The sequence below is a fragment of the Salvelinus fontinalis genome, chromosome 32, assembly GCF_029448725.1.
Source record: "Salvelinus fontinalis isolate EN_2023a chromosome 32, ASM2944872v1, whole genome shotgun sequence".
Taxonomy (NCBI): Eukaryota; Metazoa; Chordata; class Actinopteri; order Salmoniformes; family Salmonidae; genus Salvelinus; species Salvelinus fontinalis.
The window spans coordinates 40353407-40373050 of record NC_074696.1 but is presented as its reverse complement, the minus strand read 5'-3'; the positions used below and the strand labels follow the sequence as shown (position 1 = coordinate 40373050).

The window sequence follows — 19644 nt, the reverse complement described above, 5'->3', positions numbered from 1 at the left end:
GATCACCAAACATTTCTGTAAAAATCCAATGACAAAGCCTTGCATTCCAATTGTCTCTTTTTTGTTCCGCGCTGTTGGCGGTAGAGGTGCGCTTGATTCAGCAGCCCTCGTGCCGGGAAAGCAAAATCTTGAACCATTTCGTATGTCTGAAGGTAGAACTCCACATAGCTACCCGGCAGGCTCAGAGAGCAGATCAAATGCACGTATAGGCCTGCCGCTGGCCAATCAGATAGCTCAGATCACCGTGTCTGCACAGTTTCCTCGAGTCATAGACTCTAAAAAATAAACCATCAAATGTGCATTCTCCCTACTTCCACTCACGCTACAACCAGCACTGCAGCTGCAATTAATGAGTACAGCAAAGTGTTCTGACAAGCTTGCGTTGTTACTCACTTTCTCTGTTCATAGGAGTAACAACATTAATTGGTGCACGAGGCAGAAATAATGCAGTACGACTTGAGTTTTGCCATCAGCTGGAAGACTGTGTCCCCTTTTCTCAGCGGAGGGAGAGAGGAAGGACGGTCAAATGAGAGGCACAAAAAGCTAATTATTATGCTCACTCAGCTGTACCTCACAAATCATACAACAAAGTATCTATTACCAGTGTGATCATATACTTAATATTTTTAAATACAGTATAATTTCAAAAAGGTCTGAGAAGAACAACATTGGCAGGGCAAATCAAGCATATAGCCAATATACAGTGCTAATGAATTGGGCCTATAGTCTAGGCCTACTGCACAAACGTCATTGCTACAGAAATGTTTTTCATTGGTTAATGTTACGTTTCTTAAGTCAAGTTGGAGAAAAAAAGTCTGAGCGGTAGATCTTGGCTTGTATTTTGACAGAACGTGATCTCGACTCAGAAAAGGTTGAAGACCACTGTCCTTAACCTAGCATGAAAGTGGATCCTTTGTAGCTGTGTGAGCTAATATAGTCAAACGTTTTGCTTTAGGGTAAGTTGAGCCAATGGCAAGTTGAGCAAATGGAAGCGTTTTCTTCCCAGGCGTAATGCAAGGTGTAATCGCTGGGATATGAGGTAACGACAGGGCCTGGCCTATGTTAAAATTGTTTTCTTTTTCAGAAGTACAACGTGTTTGTTAGGTGTTAAAGGGATATTTCGGGATTTTGGCAATGAAGCTCTTTAGCTACTTCCCCAGGGTCGGATGAATTCGTGGATCCCATTTTGTATGTCTCTGCGTGCAGTTTGAAGGAAATTGCTAATCAGCGTTAGCGCAGTGACTGAAAGTCTATGGTAACCGCTAGCATGCTAAACGTCCTTCACACTGGACGCAGAGACATTGAAATGGTATCCACGAGTTCATCTGACTCTGGGGAAGTACCGAAGTAATCCCTTTTAGCCTGTGTTAATAAAAGATGCAAAAAAATGATTTAAAGACAAAAAAACGATTGTGTCGAATTGTGTTTGGGAAATAAAGACACACATGGTTTAAAAACGGCAGTGGTAACATTTCATTCAGTACAGAAATGTGTAGGCTGCTTAACTTACCCTGTCCTGCGGCTCAACTTACCCAATAGCGGGGTAAGTTGTGTCAAGCGACCACTTTGTTTTCAAAACTATAATGTTTACATTCATTGTGATTATTTCCAGGGATACACAACATCCTGAAATACACCGAGTGTACAAAAAATGATGAACTCCTGCTCTTTCCACAACAGAGACTGACCAGGTGAATCCAGGTGAAAGCTACGATCCTTTATGGACGCCACCTGTTAAATCCACTTTGAGACGTGGATTGTGTGTGTGCGCACCATTCCGAGGTTGAATGGGGCAAGACACGACTTAAGTGCCGTTGACCGGGGTATGGTAGTAGTTTGTTTCAAGAACTGCAACGGTGCTGGGTTTTTCAGCTCAACAGTTTCCCCGTGCGCAACAAGAATGGTCCACCACCCAAAGGACATCCAGCCAACTTGACACAACTGTGGCAAGCATTGGAGTCAACATGGGCCAGCATCCCTGTGGAACGCTTTCGACACCTTGTAGAGTCCATGCCCCCGATGAATTGAGGCTGTTCTGAGGGAATCCTTCTTCTGAGTCAATATTAGGAATGCGTTCTGTACAGTCAGTCTATATGTAGATGTCTTTGTTAGAAAGAATGCTGTATTTCCCTTGACAGATCGATGCTGAATGTATAAAATGGCTGAATTTACCCTACTCTCCCCCCACCCACCTACATACATACTGACAGAGAAATCAATTCATGTGTATTTCACACACATTATTACATATTAAATCACAGTACTGTACATCCCACACCCATAATAAGCACGAGAAAAATGCTCACATACACTTAACATACCCCTTTAAGTGTACACACACACACGCACACACACACACACACACACACACACACACACACACACACACACACACACACACACACACTCACATTCAATGGGTCATGAAGATGGCGTACAGAGAGGAGACATGCTCTGTGTCCTGTTAGCAGACAGAGAACAGTTTGTTACTTCTGGCCTTGCTCCACACACACACACACACACACACACTTCCTCACTAATTCAATAGGGAAGGGAAAAAAGAGAGAGAATGACAAAGAAAAAAGACTGACAGAGACCGAGAGAGATTTGTTATTGGAAACAAACTGCTGTTGAATGGTTTATTTCTTCCCTTGCTTTTAAGTAAATCCCCTCATTAAAAAAAAACAGCAACAAACAAATCAGCATGACCCAGAGTGAGAGGAAGTAGGTCTCCAGGAACAAGCTCACTCCACTCCCACCACATGCTGGGGAGAGATCTCTCTCCGTCTCTCTCTAATGGATAAGCGGCTATGCAAGTTCATGCCAAAGACACATTATACACACTCAAATGATAAATAACACACATTGGCTCGTACCCACTAACTGTCGGACACAGCCTCCGATTTGAGACGATAGAAGCATGGACACGAGCTCACACAGAGACAGAAACACACACACACACAGACTGCAGTTTCAGCAGAACTGGCTAAGCTCCGTAAACAGGTGGAAAACAGCACAACATCGCAGCCCAGCGGTGGCGAACGGAAAACAACGCTCCCTTTCACTCCTCTAATTCTCTAGTGTGTGTGTTTGTGTACATTATGTGGTTGTGTATGAGGATTTTGTTTGGGAGGGTGCAATCTTCATTGTGTGTGTATGTGCACTTGCGTATGTGTGTGTGGGTCTCTATTGAATAGCTGGTGGATGTTTGCCTACAGTATGTGAATGTGTGTATTACTGTATGTGTGTGCATTTGTATGTATATTACCAGTCAAAAGTTTGGACACATCTACTCATTCAAGTTTTGTTTTTTTTCTCAATATTTTCTACGTTGTAGAATAATAATGAAGACCTCAAAACCATGAATTAACACATATGGAATCTGTAGTAACCCAAAAAGGTTTAAACAAATCAAAATATATTTGAGATTTGAGAAGTAGCCACCCTTTGCCTTGATGACAGCTTTTCACACTCTTGACATTCTCTCAACCAGCTTCATGAGGTAGTCACCTGGAATGCATTTCAATTTAACAGGTGTGCCTTGTTCAAAGTTAACCTGTGGAATTGATTTCCTTAATGCGTTTGAGCCAATCAGTTGTGTTGTGACAAGGTAGGGGTGGTATACAGAAGATAGCCCTATTTGGTAAAATACCAAGTCCATATTTTGGCAAGAACAGCTTAAATAAGCAAAGAGAAATGACAGTCCATCATTACTTTAATAAGACATGAAGCTCAGTCAATCTGGAAAATTTCAAGAACTTTGAGAGTTTCTTCAAGTGCAGTCGCAAAAACCATCAAGCACTATGATGAAACTGGCTCTCATGAGGACCGCCACAGGAAAGGAAGACCCAGAGTTACCTCTGCTGCAAAGGATAAGTTCATTAGAGTTGCCAGCCTCAGAAATTGCAGCTCAAATAAATGCTTCACAGAGTTCAAGTAACAGACATCAACTGTTCAGAGGAGACTGCGTGAATCAGGCCTTCATGGTCGAATTGTTGCAAAGAAACCACTACTAAAGGACACCAATAAGAAGAAGAGACTTGCTTGGGCCACGAAACACGAGCAATGGACACATTAGACTGGTGGAAATCTGTCCTTTGGTCTGATGAGTCCAAATTTGAGATTTTTGGTTCCAACCACCGTGTCTTTGTGAGACACAGAGTAGGTGAATGGATTATCTCCCCATGTGTGGTTCCCACCATGAAGCATGGAGGAGGAGGTGTGATGGTGCTTTGCTGGTGACACTGTCAGTGATTTATTGAGAATTCAAGGCACACTTAACCAGCATGGCTACCACAGCATTCTTCAGCGATACGCCATCCCATCTAGTTTGCGCTTAGTTGGACTATCATTTGTTTTTCAAAAGGACAATGACCCAAAACACACCTCCAGGCTGTGTAAGGGCTATTTGAGATGGTATGGGATATGTTGGACTGCAGAGTGAAGGAAAAGCAGCCAACAAGTGCTCAGCATATGTGGGAACTCCTTCAAGACTGTTGGAAAAGCATTCCTCGTGAAGCTGGTTGAGAGAATGCCAAGAGTGTGCAAAGCTGTCATCAAGGCAAAGGGTGGCTACTTTGAAGAATCTCAAATATAAAATATATTTTGATCTGTTTAACACTTTTGGTTACTACATGATTCCACATGTGTTATTTCATAGTTTTGATGTCTTCACTATTACTCTACAATCTCAAAAATAGTAAAAATAAAGAAAAAACCCTTGAATAAGTAGTTGTATCCAAACTTGACTGGTACTGTATGTATGCATGTACACACCACAACCCTGAAAGTGACACTCATTCAACAGCTCGACCGATAAATCCACATCAACATCCCAATCAATGCAGACATCAGCAATTTTCACACTTTAAAACCCTGAGCCTGTATCTCATCACTCACAGAGGGGTAAATAAATATTGGTGGGTACAGTCAAGACAGAGACGGGCTAGATTAACGGCTGCCATGTTTTACGCTGACGCCCCCCTTGGGCAGGTAAACAAGACCGTTGCCAGCAGGAGCAGAGGAGAGACGAGGCTATAGGAACTCTTTCATAAGGAACTTGCTTATGCTGTCTGTCTGTTGACGGTTCTTAGAGGAGCGAGAAACACGATGGGCCGTTAAACGGTTCCACTGGCTTGATAATGGCTTGCATTCATGAGGTCGTTTTCGCTGGTTTTCAACGTGCTATACATTTAGGTGGTTGGGGGTGTGGGGGGTAGGGCCAGGACGATACCGGTATTGCAATATTTTGTCTGTGGCAAACATGAAAACACAAAGCAGACCAAACTCTTTGGTCCTTTTAAAAATCTGCTGTATGTAAAATATTGTGTCTTTTAGACAGTAGCTTGGAGAATAAATCAATGTGACTCTGGATGACAACATAATCATATTTGTTTCCAACATTAGAGTTGTTTTCCTACAGAAGTTAAAAACCGCTTCGTGTTTTGTTTCCTTGCCACGATAATAACGAGTATCGCACTACTGGTATCGTCCCAGTCCTAGCAGGGAGGTCACCTGAGCCACCCAGCTCAGAACTTTGAAGGACCCAACTGGGTGTTGCATGGTACCCATTTTGCACCAGAATGTTCTCCACACATTCGATTGACACAGGTGGTTGGGAACATAGGGCTCTTTTAGTAGCTCTGCGGGACTTTCTTTTGCTCAGATATGCACTGATTTCAGGTCAGCTCTGTCCACCCCCATCACAACCTGAACAGTTCATTTAAACACTTAACAACTCATTTATGATCAGTTCTCTCTACCCACAGCCTTAACCATCTCTCTTATAAACATAACAACAAAACTGTCCCCATGCCAGTTCTTAATTTAACAACACAAAACCACACTCACCTCAACCGTCAAATAGAGTGGATGCTGGTGCCTGAGCTAATCATGGCCTTTCACACCCAAACCACTGTAGGAATGATATCCAATCAGATGCCAGAATGACCACAAGTGTAAACATACATTGAGAGCAGATGTGTTGCTGGAATGAAGCAACCCATAGTAATGTGTCAAATCGTCATAATGCACGTCAAATAAAGTTGGATTTGATTAAAAGCCATGAATTCCATTCTAATGCTAACATCCCCCTCTGCCTATACCAGAGAGGACAAAATATAGCACTTTCTGACCACCAACGCAATTATAACCACAAACCACTAACCTTAACAGAGACCATTTACCCTTACTTCTATATTAAATTATGAAAAGAACCAACAGATAAATAGTTAATGTACCAGGTCATCTTAGTTGACAATATTGCCACTTGTGTCAGATCCTTTCTAGCATGGCTTTCTAGCATGACTTTCTAACATGGCTTTCTAACATGGTTTAGCATGGTTTTCTAGTGTGACTTTCTAGCATGGCTTTCTAGTGTGGTTTTCTAGCATGGTTTTCTAGCGTGGCTTTCTAGCGTGGCTTTCTAGCGTGGTTTTCTAGCGTGGCTTTCTAGCATGGTTTTCTAGCATGGCTTTCTAGCATGGTTTTCTAGTGTGACTTTCTAGCATGGTTTTCTAGCGTGATTTTCTAGTGTGACTTTCTAGCATGGTTTTCTAGCGTGGCTTTCTAGCGTGGCTTTCTAGCGTGGCTTTCTAGCATGGCTTTCTAGCATGGCTTTCTAGCATGGTTTTCTAGTGTGACATTCTAACATGGTTTTCTAGCATGGCTTTCTAGTGTGGCTTTCTAACATGGTTTTCTAGTGTGACTTTCTAGCATGGCTTTCTAGCCTGGCTTTCTAGCCTGGCTTTCTAGCGTGGCTTTCTAGCATGGCTTTCTAGCGTGACTTTCTAGTGTGACTTTCTAGCATGGCTTTCTAGCATGGTTTTCTAGCGTGACTTTCTAGTGTGACTTTCTAGCATGGTTTTCTAGCATGGCTTTCTAGCATGGCTTTCTAGCATGGTTTTCTAGCATGGTTTTCTATTGTGACTTTCTAGCATGGCTTTCTAGCATGGTTTTCTAGCATGGCTTTCTAGCATGGCTTTCTACCCACAGTCTATCAACAGGTTCATGTCAAGTCCTGAGAGGAATGTGTACACAGAATATGGGTACTGTTATGTTACAGTTGGATTGGCTAGAATGTCTTTCAGTGTGACTGACTGTACTGTCTGAAATGGAAACTATAGAGGCTGACACTGACGCTGACCCTGTGTGGGTCTAACCAATAGAGAGATTATTTTTTCTTCTTCTTCACAACACAGTCATCTAGTTCATGCAGCGGTCAGTGGCAACATAATGGTGTAGCTAAGATGTGGCTATGTCTTCCTATTGTACTCTCTAACGCAACACAGAACTCTTATATAACAGGTCCAGTCATTCCAACCATATTGAGTGTGGGCGTGTGTGCTTGTGTCTCACCCCCCCCCCCCCCCCCCCCCCCCCCCCCAGCATGAATTGTGCCCAGACACACTGTTGTGTAGGCATCTTTACAGAAGCCTAATGTCAATAAGACCCCCTTTGACCCGAACATAATAGTCTTTTGACACTAGAACTGCTACCTTCATGTTCGAAAACGGAGCCTTTGTAAAAGTAAATGCTGAATTTTTTTGTCCTCCCAACACCAACACCGTCTCTGTCTCTGTCTCTCCCTCTTCCTCTCCTCTCCTCTCTCTCAGGTTTGATTACCAGGAGCTGCTTCACAACTCTACCTTCTGCCTGGTTCCCCGGGGTCGTCGCCTGGGCTCCTTTCGCTTCCTAGAGTCTCTACAGGTAGGATGCCAAATACTGATCACAATGCACTAGCATGGTCCTAGAAGAATGCCAAATACTGCACCTAATATGCTAGCCTGGTTCCCAGATATGTGACCTGTTTGTGCTGTCTTGTCAACTCCTATGACCAACTCCTGGGACCAGGCCACGGGTACGAATACACCTCTGAACTATCACGATGATGGATTGACGGGGATTGTGTTAGCAGTTACACTATTAGTAATGATAGCCACACTCTGCCCAACTATCGTATGAATATCCTTATGTGCTGTACTAACGTGTACAATTTCAGGTTAACAATTATGGTGGTGTTGACTGATTTGCTATAAGAAAAAAAAGAATATTTGGAAACTATAACATTGAAAGGGTTTACCTTTCATCAAACTCTGCCTCAATAAACCATGTAGTTAATGAAATAATGATCTTGGACAGACTGTGTGGATTTACCACCCATGTAGATGTTTTGGTGAAGGAGCTGTGTTCATGGTTTTACCTACCAATAAACCTCCCAGACTCTTGTGTTCCCTGGCCATCTCTCCCTCTCGGAGTCTCTCAATGGTCCGGAAGCTTCCATAGGGTTGCCAGCCTGCCACACTGCTGATCTGAGCTGAATCGGCAAATCCACTGAACGCAGGGCTTGGCAAGGGAAGCTCACTCTCACACAGCTAACTCACTCCTCCTCCGCACTCACTCCCCCGCTCTCTCCCTCCTTCTCCCTCTGTTTCTCTTCCCTCTCTTCCTCTGTCTCCTTTGCTTTTCCATTCAGGCCAGTCTGAGATTTGTAAGATCTCCTTTTCTCTTCGTGCCAGCCCAAGCCCACAAAAGAATGTGCAATTACCAGTGTGGTAGGAAACTTACTGCCAGCGTTCCAACTCTCGGTGCATACACTCCTGCGGGGGCACACACACACGGACAAATGCCTGAGAACACACACACACACACACACACACTGATGCTCCTCTCTTCATCTCCCAATGCAAACAACCAAAAAACAACAACACACATATTCCCACATGCTGAGCTGCACTGGGATGCAGTCAGAGGAATACTTCTTAGTCAGTCCGCCTCAAAGCACCTCATCTCTGGGGAAGTGGCTCAGGCGAGCCCCAGGCTTCACGTCAACTCTGGAGGCCTCAACCCTGTTACGTGGAGCGTAGCCTAGTGTATCTTAGCGTTGTCTACATGGCTGCCTGAGTGAGGGCCGGTCTCTGGTGAGGCAACTAGTGGAGCTTCAGACCGCCAGAGGGGGAAGTCATCTGATCTCAGTCTGAAGCTGGTTCTGGCTGCTCTCCTGTGATTTAATTAGAAAAAGAAATAAAACCAACAGCCAGGACAGCAGCAGAGAGAGAGGAAGAGAGCTGGGGAAAATGAAAGTACAACAACATCAAAAACCTGGCTGTCAGTAAACAAGGGGATATGGCAACATCAAACTGTTATCCCCCCTCCTCTCCCCATTTCTCTCCTACTCCCTCCCTCTCTGCATCCTCCCTGTGGAGTGTACTTAATTAGCAGACTAGGAGTTTGTTAAATCGGCGAGTGAGTGACGCAGCAGAAGTTTTGTCTCTTTCTCTCTAGGGCCCCAAAGGGCTCCTGAGACTGGCAAGATAGTAGCTGTGACCCATGCAATCTCCCCAAGAGAGTCTCTCTCACACACACACACACACACACACACACATTGATTTCATTATCTTCTCAGAGTGCCTTATTGACGTACCAGCTGCTAGTATACGGTGCTATGTGTCAGAGACGAAGACTGGAAATCTAGACAACAATTTTTTTATTGAATGTCTACCACAAGCAGAGCACGTGGACAACGGTAGCATTACCAATTACCCTGTCCGTTTGCCTGTCTTTGTCCGCTTGTCACACTGACTCAGTCTTTCTCCTTCTGTTTCCACTCGCTCGCTCTTTATCTCTCTCTCTCTCCGTCTAGGCGGCGTGTATTCCTGTGTTGCTCAGCAATGGTTGGGAGCTGCCCTTCTCTGATGTCATCCAGTGGAACCAGGCTGTCATCGAAGGAGATGAGAGACTGCTACTGCAGGTAACACGCACACGCGCGCACCGCACGTTCACAGCAGGCCTGGAATCAATACTGTTTGAACTCAGTTGATACAGGAAATAACCTGACATCCAGCTAGCTAATGAACGGAGAAAAAATAACATGTTGGAAAGGCCAAATTATGAAATTGAAATTCAAAATGGATTTGACCCAAAACAACGTTAGGCCGCAATGTGCACCCATATACACACACACACATACGCTCGCATGTACGCACGCGCACACACTCTGTTTCCCCTCCCTCACACACTCTGACCACCCACAAGCATACACACACACACACACACACACACACACACACACACACACACACACACACACACACACACACACACACACACACACACACACACACACACACACACCCCGGGGTTAGGGATGTGGAAATTGAGTTTTGAGGGAATAAAGCTGGTGACGGGAGGTTGAACGGTGCCAAGCACATCAGAGAGACAGGATATCATTGAGAGGTGAATCTCTCTTTCAGATCTAGAGATGAGACGAGAGGAGAGAGAGAGAGTGAGGGAGGAGACGGGAAAGGAGGAGGGTGGCCCCTTTGCTTCCTCAGGTTCCAATCATTAGAAGACCTGCTATAGACTAGGTTCTAGGGGAGTCAACAGGCTACCTGACTGGCTTTTAAACATCACTGTAGAAAGATACAGACTTCCCTGCTCAGCTAACTTGATTTAATCACAATAAAATCACATGGCCATTTAGCAGATGTTTTTATCCAAAGTAATCGGCAGTTGTAGACTTACAGGCTAGGTGAGTCAACTGTATATATAGTTCCTCCTCTGGCTAGCTGACACATTCATGGTATTTACTTTAGGAGAGTGAACGGGGTGAGTGTGGGCTATTTTCACTTGGTGCCAATGGCGCGACCCCCCCCCCCCTTATTTTCCTCCAGTACAGCGTAGTGTCATCACGTAACTAGCCTGAAATGTTGGTTTCAGGTGAACCGTGTGTGAAGTAAGAGTCCTACCTCTTGATGGAAGTAGTCTGGCTATAGACACAGCTAGGTGAGCTAGGATAGCTGCTGGGCACCTGTCCTGAACCCTAGCTCTCCCTCTGACAAAATAATACCATTTATAGTGGATTTTCCTCTGGCTGGGATGAAATCACGTAACTAGTGTCGGACATGTCTTCCTCAATAGTACGGGTTATTGACTGTCAGAGCAGGTTGAGTCGAAAATAAACTGTTAGGGGCTGTTTAGGTGGTTCAAAGGGTTTACAACCTTTCAGGTAAAAATGGAACATTATACTGTAAGAAACTGCTATTCATTTACCAGGCAGTGTGGAGAGCAGTGTCGTTCTACGACGAACATTTAATTCTGCAACATTCTGATGGTTTTATCCTGTTGAATACATGATTGACCTTGTCTGCGATGCCCTCCCTTTTCTTTATCTCTCACCCTCGCTCTCTCTCTCTCCCTCCTCCCCTCGCTCTCAACTTCCACCCTCCATCTCTCCCTCCTTCCCTCGCTCTCAACTTCCACCCTCCATCTCTCCCTCCTTCCCTCGCTCTCAACTTCCACCCTCCATCTCTCCCTCCTTCCCTCGCTCTCAACTTCCACCCTCCATCTCTCCCTCCTTCCCTCGCTCTCAACTTCCACCCTCCCTCTCTCCCTCCTCCCTCCTCCTCCTCCTCCTCATCCTCTCTCTCCCAGGTCCCGTCTACAGTGCATGCGGTGGGAAATGAGCGAGTCCTAGCTCTGAGGCAGCGGACCCAGATGCTATGGGATGCCTACTTCTCCTCCGTGGACAAGATAGTCCTCACCACACTGGAGGTAGTTGATAAGGAGTGTAGGGTCATTAGTCACCAAACGGGAGGAAACGTACTGAAACAGGGAAGGACTATCTGGACCTTGTCCAATAAGAAATGCCTGTTTTAGTTTTCTGTTGCAAACTGTTTTGCTGCAGTGTGCTCTAATGAACGACCCAGAAACTGAGAGAGAGATGGATTCACCTCACGTTCATTTGTATGGGATTGGATTGGATGTTTTGTTCTTATACTGACGCCAGCTGGTCAAAGTGAGGAAGTGCGTGTACTTAAGCAACAGATAACTGCATTTGTATTCTTGAGGTGATTACTTCAGTTTTACACACACACAGTTGGCCAGCCCATATGATCGTATATAATTATGGTTTGAACATATGGGTACTTCAGGGCGTTCTAACAGATTAACATACGTAGCTCCCCTCAAACCTCACCTTGTTCTCTCTCTCTCTCTCTCTCTTTTTCTCTTTCTCTCTCTTTTTCTCTTTCTCTCTCTCTCTCTTTTTCTCTCTCTCTCTTGCTCTTTTTCTCTCTCTCTCTCTCTCTTTTTCTCTTTCTCTCTCACTGTTTTTCTCTTTCTCTTTCTCTTTCTCTCTCTCTCTCTCTTCTCTCAGATAATTAAGGACCGGGTTTTCTCTCACGTCTCCAGAAATAAGTACATGTGGAACTCCCTGCCAGGGGGCCTACTGGTCCTGCCAGAGTACTCCACTCACCTGGCCCACTTCCCCTTCTATTACCTGAGCCTAGGTAAGGAACCACACCAAACTGGACTGGACCGGTTCTGACTAGTTCATACCTACCTCACTAGACTGGCTCATCCATATATCCTCTATAGGGTCTACTCTGATAAAACAAAAATAGACATTTCATAAAGTTTCTAATTAGTACACGAAGCAAATCTAATATTTGTCTCCTTCAGTAATATGTTACTACTTTCATACAGTATATGCAAGGTAGATCGTAAAAGTGACGTTTCCCTGATACAAAGCAGGTTAGGATAACTAACTTGGCAGGTGAGGATAAGTAACGTGGCAGGTTAGGTGAATTACGTGGCATGTTAGGAGACTGAGGTTAAGGGTAGGAGAAGGGTTAGGGTTAGGCTTAGCCACAATGATACAGCCACGGACCAATGGCGAGCATCAATGGGTAGAACTTGACATCAAGAAATGCCAATATCAGAAAACGCCCCTAATTGTGGTCTGCAATTACACCCTTGTAAAAGTAGAAATGATTCTCCCTTACCTTTCCTCCCTCCTCATTCCTTCCTGCAGGGGTCAGTCCAGGTCAAGAGTTCACCGCCATCATCCATGCCGTCTCCCCATTGGTCTCCCAGTCTCAGCCAATCATGAAGCTGCTTCAGGTGGTCTCCAAGTCCAAATACTGTTCACAGGTGAGTGTGTTTTAGCATGTCGGTGAAATAGAGGTCATAGGTAGCAAACAGACTGCTCTACATTGCTTCATTAAGCCTAATAACCTTTATGCTTATTGTGTCACACTCTATTCCCTCCCCCTTTTCAGATCATCAAGCCTTCATGCTTACTGTGTCACACTCTATTCCCTCCCCCTCTAGATCATCATCCTGTGGAACAGTGAGAAACCACCGCCCCACAGGAGTAAATGGCCCCTCATGCCTGTCCCCCTCACTGTGACAGACGGTAGGAGGAAGGTGAGTGACAATGACGAGTCGCCAAACCCACGCCACGAGTAGCAGAATGACACACTGTCACCCCCTCTGACCCTGAATCTATGGGAGTGACCTTCCTTTGTCACTGCTTGTCATTGACTCATCCTCTCTCTCCCCACACCAGACCTCAGTGGAGCAGACAGTGTCCCTGTCATTCCTTCATTCTCCAACGCACAAACCAACCACATTCAAACTTAACAAGGAATTTGAAATTACCATCTCTCTCTCTGCAGACGAGCAGTCGTTTCCTGCCCAACGTGGCCATAGAGACGGAGGCAGTGCTGAGTCTGGATGAAGATACAGTCCTGCTGACCAGTGAGGTATGACCTTCCTATACAACAACACACTGTGGTAGAAAACACACACAGACACGCGCTTAAGCCATCTAACTGTACTCACTCGTCCCCGCAGGTGAACTTTGCCTTCTTGGTGTGGGTGAGTTTTCCTGAGCGCATCGTGGGCTACCCTCCCAGGAGTCACTTCTGGGACCCAGTGAAGAATGCGTGGGGGTACACCTCCAAGTGGACTAACGAATACTCCATCGTTCTGACGGGAGCAGCCTTCTACCACAGGTGCTGTAACCATAGAATCGGCCTCCCCATTCAAGTCATCCGGTCAAATTGCCAGGGTTAGCGGTTCCAAGCCCTTTCTATGCATTCTGTTTCTACGACTGTCACATCATGTACAGCTGAGTGGTAGATCGACTGACCCACAATAGAACATAGAAAACAAACTAAGAACATTCAACAGATGGTCTTTGAGCTGTGACTACTACACGGGGTCCCTTAATGCCCTTGCATTGGCATGCTTCATGTACAGTTCAATATCAATACCCCAACCAACAAGATCTGACGAGTAGATACATACATTGTCTACATCACCTATTTCTTTGCCCTCTTTAATGATCACTTTGCTATCTCTCAACCTTCCGTTTCCTCTCCATCAGGTACTATCACTACCTGTTCTCCCACTACCTGCCCCCTTCCCTGCGGGCGCTGGTGGACCGCACCTCCAACTGTGAGGACATCCTCATGAACTTCCTGGTTTCCGCCGTCACCCACCTGCCGCCAATCAAAGTGGCCCAGAGGAAACAGTACAAGGAGCTTCCCAGCCCACAGGTGAGGCCCCACCCATCGACGGTGAATCTGACCAATGAGCTGCCCAGCCCACAGGTGAGGCCACACCCATAGATGGTGAATCTGATCAATGAGTGCTCATTATGAATTGTTTTTTGACGATATCAAAGCATGACAGTATTGGTGTCCAAAACAAAGGCAATTAAATCACTTTTTAAACAAGGGTTAGACAGCGTCACATCACTAATAGATATCGTTATAAAATAATAACTGAATCCTTTTCTGCACTCTCAGGCACAAAATACATCTGAATGTTATTGCAGTGAGAACACACAATGCTAATCAAGAGCAAACCCTTTATGTTCAAATGACCTCGGCTGAAAGTCAGCCCGTTGAACAACCTCAACAAAACCATTTCCTGTAAATGTCCGCTGCCAGTAATTGACAGTTGCTGATAAGAATGACAACTCTTTTTAAACATGACAATACCTTCACTCCAGTCTATTTTTAGTGAAGATAAGATTGTCCCAGAAAGACATACAGTGTATGTCAGCCTGTACGCCACAGACTGAAGGTTATTCCTTCCTACTCTATCAGACTGGAGATAAGAATAGTTCTGAGCAACCCAATGTGTCCGAAGTGAGATCAACTAGCCATCGTAATTGTAACAGTTCCCTAGTTTTCTGACCTGCAATATACGTATCAGCCACGCGCCTTTATCAGCCTGTAAATAAGATTGAGTTATGACGTCGCCAGTAATTATCTACGGTATACATTCCCACAGTGTACAGAACCATAATTTCATTTCTTCATCCCGTCTGTACATTGATGTGATGTGCCTACTTTGCGTACGACGACCGTGGTTTCAAACTCGCCCTCTTTCTCTCTCCTCCATATCCTCTTTCCCTATCTCCTCCTAGGGTACGAAGATGAGTGCTCCGTGGGCCAACCCAGAGCACTTTACCCAGAGGCAGGAGTGTGTGAACAGCTTCGCCAGCTGGTTCGGATACATGCCCCTGGTCCACTCCCAGTTCCGCCTGGACCCCCTGCTCTTCAAGGACCAGGTGTCTGTCCTGCGCAAGAAGTACAAGGACCTGGAACGTGCCTGACGGACCAACAGACGGATAGAGGAATACAGTGTGGAGGCCTGGTCTGGTGGTTAAATGTAGACAGACAGACAGACCCTGGTGGACTGATCTGATGATAAACGAGGAAGAAAGGGGACCTAAAGCGAAGAGCTAGACTCCGCCTCCAGGGGTCTGAGACAACGGGCTATTTGAGGAGGAGAATACGGAGGAGGCCTAATGACCCTTGTGATTGGTTCCCCGTTGGCAAAGGATGGGTGAATAAACACTTGTTGAAGATGTCAACCACTCCCATTGTAGTCTGAATGGAGGGGATCCGTAAGGCGCCAAGCGGACAGTTGCTGGTGCAGTGCACTGCAGCTGGCGTATTTCTACGGTACATCTGGGAGTTGGGACAGTCGGAAAAGCAATTGATTCATTTCACATCACGTAACTGTAAGACCAATAAAAACATTTCCCAAGTGCAAGTGGTGGTGTTCAACTCGCATGTAGACTTTTGACGTCACAAAGCATCACTTCAACTCCATTCACCAGACCCTTCAGAGTATCAAAGGCAACTCAAATATTTCTCACAAAATCACTGTTTTTACAATGTGTTTATTTTGTAGAAAAAGTCTAACCCATTTGCTTGTGATTTCTTCGAGATCCTGCAACAGTGTGCAAAAATAGACTCCTCAGCAGTCGGCATGCAAGGTTCTCAACCCTTAAGGTAAACAGGTGTGTGTTGCCCAGCACTCAGGAAGCGAATCGCATTAATGATGCTAAGACACACACACCTGAGATAAATAGCTGCCATGGGCTAATTTACGATGAGATCCCATTGTCTTCAACTCAGTTCACAGGTGACACTCACAAGTGTTGGTACACAAAGAATACGGGCAGACGTTAAGCACTGACACTAGGTCAGCCTCTTGCGCACCGAGCGGAATTCATAACACTGAATTCAAGTTTATTTAGCTGGTCCTGAGTCAGTGATTATCACCCCCCAAAAAGGCTGAGGAAAACGTATGTAGTTTAAAAAATATATATCTAAGTAAACTCTGAAAGCACCATACTGTAAAGGTAGATCACCCAAAGCTTCCAGCGGTCTCTCACACCAGAACAACAATGGTTGGAAGTACTAGGGCCTAGAGTTTTCTGGGTCAGGAAAAACTCATGGCCCCTAGTGGGAGGGCATTGTGAAGTGCAGTGAGAGAGGGTCGGCGGGAGGGGGTGAGGTCATCTGTGATGTTATTTCCTGAGTGTCAGCAAGGCATTGACGTTCCATAGCAAGTTCCTCGTCTGGTCCAGAATCTTAATCTCCTGGTTCTTCTGCCTTACCTTCTGTGGGTGGGACCATGACACACAGAACCCAATTAGAATCAAGGAAATGTACTTAACTATTGGTTGTCATCCAACAAACAATATTGAAATCAGTGACATAGAGAGGGGGAGTGGACCCGTCACAAACCTCCAGCACTTCTTGTCTCTCCTGGTTTACAGCTGGACTGCAGGGCTCCATCTCCTCTCCTACATATGGCACCAGCTGGAAAGAAGACGTTATACACTAAGTCCCTCACATCATTGACACACGTCAAAACAACTGCACGACAAGTAATACTGTCAAAGGTGACAAGGCACAGATAGACAGAAAAACAGGCAGAGCTTGTGTATAGACAGAAAGACAAAAATGTGTGCTTGATTCACACTTAGAGGGCTGACCCGAATCGTACTGTACTGGCTAGGATATTTTATTTTGACATGATCCATTCCAGCAGGGTTCCAGCAACTATGGTGAATGCATAACCAAGCCAGCCCAGTACAGCTTGGATAGGGTTCATGGAGTGAGAAGGGTAAAGGAGGGATTTTGTACATAGACAGAAATTGAATTGAGCCCTACCTCTGGGAGTTCTTCCTGCAGGTCAGAGGTCATCTCCACACTTGCGGAAGAGCAGGGCCAGTGGACGGAGGTGCTCCTGGAGTTTCCCGAAGCGGTCCTGATACACAGCCTGGCTCTGGGTCGCCCCGGTAGGCCCGGGGGCACAACCGCAGAATGAGGCAAAATACTATGTTGTATAAACAGTATTACTGTATATCGAATCTCTATGGGGAAACGCTTGATGACACCGACAGACAGCACAACTCAGTACATCATTCTTTAATGAACCTTCATTTCATCAGGTTAAATACCCCCCCCCCCCACTCAAGACAGATATGGTGGTCAACTTAACAGCAGACATTTAAATGAGACCAGGATTAATACAGATGATGTGAAAGCATAATGTATATAATTAATGTGTCCATCCTTAGTTGAACACGCTATTATATTACCTGTGTGGCCCTTGTGGTCTGGAAGATCTCCATAGTGAGTGTGATGATGTCCTGGATGGAATCCTGGCTGACAGAGTAACACGGGTAACCTCTCAGGGCTCCCTGAGGGGGCATAGGAACCGGAGCCTAGGGGCAGGTGGTACTGCTGCTGCTGGGGGAGCATCCCAGCCAGACCAAGCCCCTTCTGAAGTAAGGGTGTACCATATCGGATCTAGGGAGAGAAATTGGGAGGTCAAAGGGCAAGAGGGGGTGTGGCACAATGGAGTTCACAGGTAAGCAAGCACTCGTAGGTGATGTTGCACAATAAGCTTTTTTGTTGTTGTATTTAACCCCCTTTTTCGATCTTGTCTCATCGCTGCAACTCCCCAATGGGCTCAGGAGGCAAAGGTCGAGTAACGCGTCCTCCGAAACATGACCAGCCAAACCACGCTTCTTAACACCCGCCCGCTTAACCCGGAAGCCAGCCGCACCAATGTCTTGGAGGAAACACTATTCACCTGACGACCGAAGTCAGCCAGCAGGCGCCCGGCCCGCCGCAAAGAGTTGCTAAGACGCGATGAGCCAAGTAAAGCCCCCCCCCCCGGCCAAACCCTCCCCTAACCGGGACAATTGTGCGCCACCCTGCGGGACTCCTAATCACGGCTGGTTGTGATACAGCCCGGGATTAAACCTGGGTATGTAGTGACGCCTCTAGCAGTATTAGACCGCTGTGCCACTCTAGAGGACTCGCACAAGAAGCTTTTATCAAACTTGCAAATCAAAGTAATACTGCCTACTTAACTAACCAAAGATTTGTTAAACCAAGCTAAAGATATTTGGGGAGGCATTTACTCGTGTGGCTCAGTTGGTAGAGACCGGTGCCTGCAACACCAGGGTTATGGGTTCGATTCCCATGGTAGACCAGTACGAAAAAGTATAAATCTGTATGCACTCACTGCTGTATAAGGAGCATATGAGTATCTGCTAAATGACTCAAATGTAAATAACAACAGCACCATTGTTATGTTAGCTACCCCAATAATGGACTAATGGAGCCTAACGTTACTCCTTATAGTCCAAGAACCATACATGTTCTGTTTTAAACACCAATCGAACACCTCATCTAAACACCAATCGATTCGCAATTGCAGGTACGGTTCTAGAAACATAAATCCTTCTACTCTCATATCACGTTAAAATAATCTCACAAATGCAAAATATAGACTTACCATTTTAACCGGTTTTAACAGTTGCATCCAACAGTCTTTTTTCAGTGACATGTTTGTGGCGTTCTTCGGTTTACACACAGGTGTGGAATTCTATATGGTTATTCTATATTATAAACTGGGTGGTTCGAGCCCTGAATGCTGATTGGCTGACAGCCGTGGTATATCAGACAGTAATCTGTACCACGGGTATGACAAAACATGTATATTTATTATTCTAGTTACATTGGTAACCAGTTTATAACAGCAATAAGGCACCCCAGGGTTTGTGATATATGGCCAATATACCACGGCTAAGGGCTGTGTCCAGGCACTCCGCGTTGCGTCGTGTATCACACCTCATCGAGCCTTATTGCTTTATTATAGCATGGAATTGTTGAATAATCCTTTTTGATTGGCTTGAAGGGCATTCTAGAGCCTGCATTATTTCAGTATAACGCAAGGTATATTTGCGAGATAGAATTCAATGGCTAGTTCATCTTTACATGTATTGTTTGAGCTGCATTTGAAAGCAAAAGTCGAATTGAAAACAGAATTGGTATTGTTGAATGCCATTTTCATAATAGCAAACTAGGGCTGATTGTTTGGTTAGCTAAACTAGCAAGTCTGTTAGCTTCAGTAGTTGCTGTGGTAACCAAACGATCTAGTCAACTTCTCATCTACTTCAGCTAATCATCTCTGGGCTGTATGTGTTCTCTGGAAAATAATGCAACTCCGTGGAAGGTCAACTTTAACAACTGACAA

At 45.3% G+C, this 19644-nt stretch overlaps 1 protein-coding gene across 5 annotated transcripts in view; it reads left to right on the top strand.

The window, feature by feature from the left end:
- LOC129831340 (exostosin-1c) overlaps positions 1 to 15852 on the top strand; it is a 97098-nt gene extending 81246 nt beyond the window's left edge. For 4 of the 5 annotated variants that reach the window (XM_055894666.1, XM_055894664.1, XM_055894665.1 and 1 more), the window contains exons 3-12: positions 7614 to 7707; positions 9641 to 9748; positions 11431 to 11550; positions 12155 to 12287; positions 12812 to 12930; positions 13111 to 13206; positions 13458 to 13544; positions 13636 to 13796; positions 14171 to 14396; positions 15221 to 15852. In XM_055894666.1, coding sequence (XP_055750641.1) covers positions 7614 to 7707; positions 9641 to 9748; positions 11431 to 11550; positions 12155 to 12287; positions 12812 to 12930; positions 13111 to 13206; positions 13458 to 13544; positions 13636 to 13796; positions 14171 to 14396; positions 15221 to 15409 — 1333 coding nt within the window. In that variant the 3' untranslated portion in view covers positions 15410 to 15852. The remainder of the gene's footprint in view (positions 1 to 7613; positions 7708 to 9640; positions 9749 to 11430; positions 11551 to 12154; positions 12288 to 12811; positions 12931 to 13110; positions 13207 to 13457; positions 13545 to 13635; positions 13797 to 14170; positions 14397 to 15220) is intronic. The other variant, XM_055894668.1, reaches the window with a different exon arrangement.
- The last annotated feature ends 3792 nt before the right edge of the window (positions 15853 to 19644 follow it).